At 32.2% G+C, this 10,699-nt stretch overlaps 1 protein-coding gene across 2 annotated transcripts in view; it reads left to right on the forward strand.

The window, feature by feature from the left end:
* Nucleotides 1-8,782, forward strand: part of Shoc2 (SHOC2 leucine rich repeat scaffold protein) — a 67,868-nt gene extending 59,086 nt beyond the window's left edge. For both annotated transcript variants that reach the window (XM_069987972.1, XM_069987971.1), the window contains exons 6-9: nucleotides 1,505-1,627; nucleotides 3,220-3,357; nucleotides 3,667-3,784; nucleotides 5,175-8,782. In XM_069987972.1, coding sequence (XP_069844073.1) covers nucleotides 1,505-1,627; nucleotides 3,220-3,357; nucleotides 3,667-3,784; nucleotides 5,175-5,383 — 588 coding nt within the window. In that variant the 3' untranslated portion in view covers nucleotides 5,384-8,782. The remainder of the gene's footprint in view (nucleotides 1-1,504; nucleotides 1,628-3,219; nucleotides 3,358-3,666; nucleotides 3,785-5,174) is intronic.
* The last annotated feature ends 1,917 nt before the right edge of the window (nucleotides 8,783-10,699 follow it).

Consider the following 10,699-nt stretch of genomic DNA (forward strand, 5'->3'; position numbering starts at 1 on the left):
CTCAGGAAATAGTGTCATAGATGTACAGTTGCAGGGATATTTATTGCAGAACTTCCTGTATCATAGGTACCTACTAATTAATGCAAATAAGGATTTTTCTAAGTAATACTTTAGTAGAATACTATTGAGCCAAGAAATCTATTCTCTGGGGAAAACATTCAATAACCAGGCCCTGCTGCTAGCTGACTCCTTTAATTCTAGCAGTTTAGGATGCTGAGACTTGAGGATTGCAGTTCAAAGCTAGCCTGGGCAGGAAAGTCTGTGAAACTCTTATCTCCAGAAAAAGAAAAAGAAGGAAGTGGAACTGTGGCTCAAGTGATAGAGCACTAGCCTTAATTAAGCACAGAAGTCCAGCAACAGTACCTAAGCCCCGAGACCAGCACCAAAAAAAAAAAGTTATCAGTTGTATTATTCTCAGTTCATTAGGTAAAAATGAAAGCATGTAAAAATCTCATCACACACACAGTTTTCAAAAGCTATTTTTAATGTTTAATTATGTATTAAGTACTTATATATTGTGTGTACACACACACACACATACATACACACACAGCCAGTGTTTTTCCAAAGCACAATGTTTCTCTTTGGAGATCAGAATTACTTATGGGTGATGTGCAGTTTCTTTTTGCTTGTCTATGTGTTATACTGTGAATGGGTTTCACATTTGTAATAATTTGTTTTGAAAAGAAGAATGAAAGATTATCTAGTCCAGTGGTTTAATTTGTAATGAACAAACTTTAGGCCTGGAATTGACCACATAACTGATTCATTGCTGAGGAATCCAGGAAACATAGGTTTCTTTATTCCAGGTAGTGTTCTTTCTGTCATATCATACTACATCTTTTTGCCTGTGGTAATCCATTCATTCACCTGTGATCCTTTCCAATCTAAATATGCAATTTCTTTTTTTTCTAACTATACTTGATCATAAATATAATGTGTCTTTCATGATAATTTGATATGTATAAGTGAACTAGTGTAAATTCCATATTAATCTCTAAGCATACCGTTTGTAAATCTGGTTATATGATAAATATATGCAGTTCGAATTACTAATGCAGTAGTAATAATATTGGCTCTGAATGTTCATTTTTGTAATAGGTTTAGGACACGTTAGACCAGATGTTTATTAATTTTTGTATTTGATTACACATTTTTGGATCCAATTTTATTATAGTAGGTTACTTGGAAAGGCTTACTGTTTTCAGTAAAATCAAATCAAACATGATGTTAAACAAAACTTTCTCTTGAAGAACTTAAAATGAAACCCAACATTTTTTCCTCATATAGAAAGCAGTGATTTTTAAAATTGTTTTTCTTATGTTTTTATTATCTATTTTAAATAGTTTTTTAAAATTATGTTTTTATTATCTATTTTAAATAGTTGTACAAAAGAATTACCATTCAACAAATCATTTGTACAGTGCATCTTAATTGATGTGACCCCTTTTGTCACTCAAAAGTAGTAAATTCTATCTGGGGTGCTTCTTTTTGTCTTTGCCAGGACAATCAGTTGACATCACTTCCTTTGGATTTTGGAACTTGGACTAGTATGGTAGAATTGAATTTAGCAACTAATCAGCTCACAAAGATCCCTGAGGATGTATCTGGTCTTGTTTCTCTTGAGGTGGGTGAAATCTTTTGAGCATTACTTTCTCTACTAATGTTCATCATAAAATATATGAGCATTTAGAACTCTCGGACATTCCAATTTCAGGTTAGTCTAGCAGTTTCTATATGGGTGAAGATCAAAATGAAAAGTTATAATTTGAACTCCCTTGGACATACAGCCCTATTAAGATGATGAGTTATTTACTTAGTCTTAGGTTTAAAATTTCCACACTTCTGAATTAATTCTTACCCATCAAAAGGTTAAGTGCTACAGAGAATCTTTAGCATTTAGCATCTTTATAACACATTTTTACTTTAATTTTTCTCAAGAAAAACAACACTGTTTACCAAAAATAATTACAGATTCCTCGGATTAGAATTTAATACCTTAGAAAAATTCTGTGACTTAGGCCTAATTTCCATCCTAATCACCTGCCTGATAACCTTTTGAAAATGTGGTATTCACAATTCTAGCTCTGTATGCTTATTCCTATGATTCACGTTATTTATAATGCTCTTTTCTCAACTTTTTTGTTTCATCTGTTTGTTTTGTCAGTTGTGGGGCCTGAACTCTGGGCCTGGGTGACTTTTTTTTCTTTTAAGAAGCTTTTTCGTAAAGAAAGGTCCATCTTATTGTAACTTCTTCAGTCAAGAATGATTGCCTCTCCCTCTTGAGTACCTAGACCTTTCATCATTTTGATGCAAAAGCTTACTAAAATAGTATATATTCTGGTATTCTTTTTTTTCATCTCATGTTTGTAAAAATCCTGTTATTTAATAAGTGAAATAGTGTACTGAAATAGTTAAAAGCATTGACTTTGTGGTTGAACAGATTTGGGAGTAATCTTAAAGTTGATCTCAGTTTGCTAAGCTGTAAAGTAAGGACAATGGTACTTTGTAGAGTTGCAACTGAGATTAAATGCAGTACTGCACATGATGACAATTGGTAGCTGTTAGTATTTTGTTGGTCTTATTGCAGATGTTTATCTTATTATGAGTTATATAACTTTGGGGGAAAATATTGCTCCTTTCACTATCCTAACTCCCAGGATTATGAGAATAAGGACTATCTTCTTTTTGTTTTTATTGCTTTTAGACTCTTTTAGGATACCTTGAAAGGTAATAAATACAACAAATAACAAATTAGTCAAATGTATTATGTAACATTACATAACAATGTTGTATAACAAATGTAACATTATATAGTCACTTATAAGTCAATTGTTATCTCCCTTAAGTGATGATTTATTTATAAGGGTTTTTAAAATAAATAATCAGATTCCATTGGACAGTTGTAGTTATTCTATGGCAGAGCACATTGACTGTGAATCTTAGTGAAAATAGTATTTTTTAATTTTTTTGTAATTTAATTAAAATTACTTCCTTAGCTTTAGTTTTGACAAAATCAAATAGTATCTTTCCAATAATAAAGTATTAAAAAAACATTTTAGAACAGTAAATTAAATCTTTCATGTATTTTATAATTGAGTATTACTCTTAACATTCATTGTTTATGAGAATCAGCTTGCTCAATACATTTTAAGTGACATATAGTAATATATAATATAATTTCGCGAGTTGTAAATACTGCCAATAACTTCTCTTTAGGTTCTAATATTATCCAATAATCTTCTAAAGAAGCTTCCCCATGGTCTTGGAAATCTTAGAAAGTTAAGAGAATTGGATCTAGAGGAGAACAAACTGGAGTCCTTGCCAAATGAAATTGCTTATCTTAAGGATTTACAGGTAAAATAGTATCCTCATGGCTCTATAATTGTATGATTAAGATTTTTGGATTTCATTCCAAATTGTACATAAAGTTTTTAAAATTTGGATCTAATTCTTGAATCATAGATTTTTTTTTATGAAGGTAAATTTTATGTTTGTGTGATTTATTTACTTTCATCCTACTAGCAAATGATTTAAAAGAATATTTAGTGAGTCCTATCTAATTTAATTTTCCTATTAATGTATTTTATTCTTTAGATATATTTAAGTTTTCATCACATATAGGAAATGTATCTGTAACTGTCTTTTCTTTTGTTAACTTTTTAGAAATTAGTCTTGACAAACAACCAGTTGACCACTCTTCCCAGAGGCATTGGTCACCTTACCAATCTCACACATCTAGGCCTTGGAGAGAACCTACTCACCCATCTTCCTGAGGAAATAGGTATGAACCCTAGGGATACTTGACTGTACTAATAATTTGCTCTTGTACTTTCAAACAATATTTCAGATATGTTTAACAAGTCTATTTTTGTAAACTGAACCTATATCCTGTTTCAGTTTTTATTTTATAATTGAGTACTAGTGGCCGGTATTGGTTGGTTGATTCTGGTTATGTATCCTCATGGAATGCTAGGGTTGATACTATATTTGAGAATCCTTTATTACAGTTATATTTCCAATAGTTTTTATATAATCTCAAGTTGTAAGAATTATTTTCCCTTCCAAATTTAAAAATTACATAGACTTGAATTGGTAATATATGCTGAAAGAACATATTTTTTGTTCTTGATTTGTTTTTAATTAACCAGTATATTTTGTGGTTGTTGCTTTTTTTGTTTCTTTTACTTGTTTGTTTTGGGTTTTTTGGGATAGATAGCTCCTCTCTGTGTGACTGCTGATGACTATTAACTCTTGGGCTCAAATGTGATCTTCCTGTCTTAGTCACCTGAGTATTGGTATTGTAGCATATATCACCATGACTAGCTTCAGAAATAACATTTCTTTATGAGACTTATATCAACTTCTGGGTGTACTTTAGGATTTTTCCAAGAGTTTCCTTTATCATTTTATATAATCAACATGGCTGGCTTAAATTTTAAATCTATGCAAGTTTCATTGAATACGTAGGAGTCCTTAAATGAATAATTCTGTATTATTTTCTGTTGCCTTTAGTGATCTGTCTCAGAACCATTATAGATTAGTGGTGAAGAATGGTTTGGGAGATGGTAAATAATTAAAATCTAACTGCTACTTATTAGCTTCACCATTTTGGATATTACTCATTAAACTCTGAAAGCCTCTCTTTTCTTACCTATAATAGTTACTTATGTAGATTTGTTCTAAATAGTTATTATAATCTTATAGGTAAATAAATTTATTACTTGCATCTGTTTAAGAAAAATTTCAAAAGACTACCTGAGTTGATTGTTGGCTTACTACCAAATGTATGCTAACTCTCAAAGATTTGAGCCAATTAACAAAAACTATTGACATGAGAAATTAATTAGGTGAAATTATCATACTATATATAATAGAAAAATGATTGTAGGCACTAGTGTATAATAAACTCATTTCTAGAATTTTAGAATACATTTTGAATGCCTTGCCATCTCAAATGGAATTTCTAGAGAGGGCTCCTTTCAGAAAATGCCAGACTTTAAAACAACCATTTAGTGAAGTATGGTCTGAACATTGAGGTTTTAAAAAAGCCAACAAAAAGCCCTGAGATCTAGTTGTGAGATACTTAAGATGAAGAGAAATGAATAAGATGAAATATGTGTACTTAATGCCCAGTTGAATTTTTAAAAACTGACTTTTTTTTTTTAAAACAGGTACACTGGAGAATTTAGAAGAACTGTATTTGAATGATAACCCCAACCTGCATAGCCTTCCATTTGAGCTGGCTCTCTGCAGCAAGCTTTCAATCATGAGTATTGAGAACTGTCCACTCAGTCACCTTCCACCTCAGATTGTTGCTGGAGGGCCGTCTTTCATCATTCAGTTTTTAAAGATGCAGGGTCCATATCGTGCCATGGTCTGATTCAAACCTGCTGTTCCTACACACTGTTCAAAAATAGACTGCCATCATTGTTTCATATCTATCTGTATCTATTTATGTAGATATTGATATATATGGCAGATTTATAAAGACCGCATTATGTGTTTCTGCAAATAGAGGAATCATAGCCATTTAGATTTTTTTTTTAATTCTGTACAAAAAAAAAGGCTTACATAAGTTTTCTTTGCTAAATTTGATGGATGTTTTTCTGTTGTGTTACCTGGTATGCCAGTTTTCTTAAAAAGTTTGCCAACCAATTATGAAGTCACTAAATTTAAGGAACAGAACTAGTATAGTTCGGTATACTTTCCTCTTAAGAAAAATATGGGCCAAGGACTTTGTTGCAACTTTTCATATACATTGTCCCCATACCAGAGATCAGATCTTTATAGTATTATAGGCCCCAAAGACAGAATTTTTCTTTAACTTATTTTGAAATTTGAGATTTAAATTTTATGTATGTTTACAGTCAGAGTAAATCACTGGATTTAGTTTTGTTTTGATTTGCTCTGTTTTAATCAGTCAGATATAGATTATATCCTCTGTTAAAGAATTTGCATTAGCTGGTTTGAATATAAAAGACAATTGTTTTTTGAAACAGCTAGCAAAGTAAAAATACACAGTCAAAAAATGTAGAATTCCATTAATTTTGCTTCTCTGATTAATGGAAGCGAAGTATTGGAGGTAAGTCTAGGTGGGGCAGGTATTAAGATTTTCTGAGTATAAATATGTTTTCTTAATTTTGGGGGAACAGAAACTTGTAGTGAAGAGTTTTTCATTCCAGAAAATTGCAGAGCCACAAAAACCAACAGAGAAATTTGGCAGATATCTAAGTTACACATAAACACACATTCTATATATGTATATACAATGCTATATAGATATGTATTTATTATATCATAAACTACAATAGGTAACTTTAAGGATTTCTCCCTATCCTTGTACAATGAAATGAATGTCTTTCTTTGAAAACTGCAATATATGTACGTTTCAAGGTTATTTAACAGTGTACTATGGTTTTATATCTTGACTTGCCTTGTACATCTATCTGTTTTGGAATCTCTGTGTCTAAGCACAATATCTTCACACTGTGCTGTATTGCTGCTGAACTAAATGCACTTTTCCCCATATATGGGGCACTGGCTTCAAACAATTCAGTTCAGTACCATTACTTTTAATCTCATCTTTCCTCTCTTGGTAGTTGGTAGTACAGTTATGGGAAAGAGGCACATTGCATAGAAGCCATTGGTAGTTCTGTGGATGTTATGTGAGATGTGCATGTGCTATTTTATATATTTTCTTTTGCTTTACTGCCTTCAAGACTAGCAGAATTGTAAATGTGTGCCCCTTTATGTAGTGCTGTTATTTTTGGTAGTGTTGGTCTTAAGTCAGTTTACTTACCGAGGAAACTTACAGAGCAAGTGAATTCTAGATATCATCCTAAAAATGCTTCCCGTGTAATGAGTAACTATTATGTATATTTACGTATTGCTGCTTTTTTTCCATTTTGTTGGGCATTGTGTTTTAAAAACTTTAAAAATAAGACTATAATATTAAGATAGAAAATTGGATTGTTTTGCTTTTCTGGCATTCAAATTCAGGATGAGTTTGAGGTCACATTTACATTCATAATTGGCAATTTTATAAAGAAAACTGAAAAATGGAAGGCAGGTAAAGATATAAAACCCTAGAATGCTTAAATGTGCTGTAAAACTATTGTAGATGTCACTGGATTTTACCAAGTAATATCCTTTCTTTTCTCCATCTACTGTGGCTTTTCAGTTAAATTTTTGTTTATAAAATGAATTTGTTTATTTCAGCTCTACCTAGAGCATATGTGTATGTGTGTTTTTTTTATAGTAACTTATGGAACTTGAACTTTAATGATAGTAACTAATGGCTGTTTCTTAAGAATGAATATGTGATCATTTCTCAGAATGAAAATAGTTTTAAAGCAGTTTGGTTCCCCTACCTTTGTTTATGTAAATCTGCACAGATGTACAAAATGACCCCAGTCTTACATACAGAAGTAAAGCATGAATAAGACTTGCCTCTTCTGCATAGACCACCTTGTAAGAAAGAGCCCATTAATGTCTCGTTACTACCACAAGGAAACTAGAAAGGACTCTCAGACATCCTGGTGAAAACAAGATGTCTAATACTAAATAATTTGAATATGGTAAACAATATTGTTGAATGACTACATGTAAAGTGATTTTTTTCCCTGAAACTATAATTGGGCTAATTGACATGCAAAAATTTATTTTCTTATAGAGATATTGTATTTAATCTATTCATGAAGTTCAGTAAATAAAGAATGCTAGAGAATATTAGATTGAAAAAACATTAAACTTTGATCATCTGTAGCAGGAAAATTATAATGGTAGCATCAAAAATCTTTTTTTTTTAACATAGCACTTTTAAAGTTCCAAATGTTTATTTCATACGGAAAAGGTAAATAGTAAATAATTTACTATGGGTAAATTATTTGGGTACTAATGAAAACACTAGAAGCTAGAAACTCTTGGGAGGAAAACATGCCTTGACTTCATTTGTACTTTAAAAGGTGGGTGATACAATTAGAATGAGCTCCAACAAAGGTAATTGCATATTTCTAATTTGCCTATAACCAGTCATTTAAAATGGATAAATTTCTGTATCGCAGTTAGTCTGTGAGTTTTTTTTGTGTGTGTGTGATAACTTGTTACTTTTTGGAAGTTTTTCATCTGGCTAATTTGGAAGTTACATGTATAAGATCTACTTTCAGCTTACAGAATTTATAATTTTTATTAATAAGAATGAGCAATAAGTATATGGGACAATTTAGAATGGAAAGAGAAGGGCATTATAAGTAGTTGTTTGGAGATGACAATCATGTATCAACTGTGTCAGGCAAATCAAGATATTTGGTTGCTTGTGCATGATTAAACTTGATGGAAGCAAATGGCAAGATTAAAAGCAATATAAAAATATAAATTTGAAATCTATCAAATTTAACTGAAATGACTTGTCATGAGGGAACATTTTCTTTGCACAGCTGTGATGGAGGATAAAATAGCATACCAAATATCTTAGCCAAAACTTGCCTTTTGCTTTATTCTTGTGCTTGTTAGCCTTCATTCACTTGCCCAATTGGATCGAGCATGGCCACCTTTGGTTGATTATATAGTTGGAAAATTTCAGTAGGTGAGAGGTATGGCATTGATTGGTATTTAAGGGAGTACCTTGAATATTTGTTAAGAAAATATGAGAATGTTTGTCAAATAGATGTCAGTTGTTTGTTATTAAATAGATTGCCTGTGGTAACAATAATTCTGAGGGAACATTTCTGGGCTTATTTTTTAACTTTAAAAATAAATAAGGGATTTTTTTAACTTTTAATTTTTAAATTGGAGTTGGTTGTCATTACCCATTAGCACTTTGTTCTTGTACACACTTGTTAATTATTACACTGACATTCTTCTCCTACACATAGATTGAATATGAATACTAATTTGTGCTCAGGACTTCACCAAGATAATAGTTTGTAGTATTTCAGATTGGGAACCTTTTCAGGTTTGGTAGGACAAAGTCTCACAAGTGGAGAGTAACTATGCCATGTGATCCAATATTATGTATAAGGAAACGGTCACTTCTTTGGTTTGCATGTTGTGACAGTTTTGTCTTGTATTGTCTTAGCAGAGGTCAGTAAAGTCCCTTACTTTAATATATGACTATGTTATTTCAGATTTCTGACAGATTGACAGATATAGAGTCTTGAGAAAGCTACCTTTTTTCTCTCACTTGCACAATGATACTTGGTTTGACTAGAGTGGAGATTCAATGTTTGTGTAAATTATTGGAGCCATATTCTTTCTATCAGTTCCAACATCAGTTCTCAAGCAGTATTTAAAAGGTACCCTGAGCATTTCACATACTTACATATCCATCTTGGAAAATGTAATGTGTGCCTGTGGTGCTTTACTGTGACAATTTCAGATTTTCCATGTTATCTACCTTCTATCACTAGTATTATTTTCATGGAGAATTCAACATTCTAGTGGTCTTAACAAACTTGATGTACAAGTGGCAGTTGAAGCAGCCATTAGTACTGCTTTCTTTAAATAAGTTATTCAATAAATCTACTTAATACTTAAAAATCTCATGTCCACTAAAGAAATTGTTTATGTATGGTTCAAATTATTTACTTAATATTAGTCTTTAGTAGGAAAGTATATTGGTATATAATTTTGTTTACTGTTTGCCTACCTCTGAACTTTTTTGGGGGGAGATGGAGTTCTTGGAGCTTGAACTGAGGACCTAGGTGTTGTTTTTGAACTTTTGTGCTCAAGGCTAGCACTCTACCACTTTGAGCTACAATTGGAGATTAATGTCTCATGAACTTTCCTGCCTGGGCTGGCTTTGAACTACAATTATCCTCAGATCTCAGCCTTCTGAGTAGCTAGGATTACAGACATGGGCCACCGATGCCCAGCTTCAAACTTATTTTTAACATTCACAACATTGTCTTTTGATTGCTAAGTAATAATACAAAGTATTTAGTAGTTTGGACTTTCTCCTACTAAAGATTAAATTTCTAGGTGTTCAATAGAATTTGTAGTGTGCTGTACACTTAGCTATTCTGAATTATGGTTTGGAATAGGCAAAAGGTGTAAACGTTCTAACACCTTCAGCTAATATACTTTTTTTTTTTTTTTTTTTTTTTGGTTGGTTGTGGGGCTTGAACTCTGGGCTTGGGCGCTATTCCTCAGCTCTTCAGCTCAAGGAGAGCGCTCTACCGATTAAGCCACAGCGACACTTCTGGTTTTCTAGTGGTTTATTGGGGATAAGAGTCTCACAGATTTTCCCTGCCCGGGCTGGCTTTGAACCATGATCCTCAGATCTCAGCCTCCTGAGTAGCTAGGATTATAGGCGTGATTATTTTAACTATATAAAAAATTTTCACTAAGTATATATTTATCTAGTATAAAAGGTTTATAAATGTTCTACTAGTGAGTATACATTTTTGATGCTATGTGTAACTGAAGCTGGAGATGAAATCAATTATTCCATAAAATTCTGGAATTGAAGTTGGATGCAGTGGCATACGCCTATAATCCCAACACTTGGAAGGAAGGCTGATGCAAGGAGATCAGAGAGTTCTAGACCTCCCAGGGCTATATATAGTGAATTTGGAGCCAGCCTGGGCTACATAGTGACATTTTATCTTGTCATACGAAATACAACTGGGAAGTGACTTCATTGCTATATTATCTGATAAACTGAAAGGACAGATGGCATGCATGAGGTAGGTAGATG

This window comes from Dipodomys merriami, unplaced genomic scaffold (genome assembly GCF_024711535.1).
Source record: "Dipodomys merriami isolate MVZ:Mamm:240054 unplaced genomic scaffold, mDipMer1.0.p SCAF_35, whole genome shotgun sequence".
Lineage (NCBI taxonomy): Eukaryota > Metazoa > Chordata > Mammalia > Rodentia > Heteromyidae > Dipodomys > Dipodomys merriami.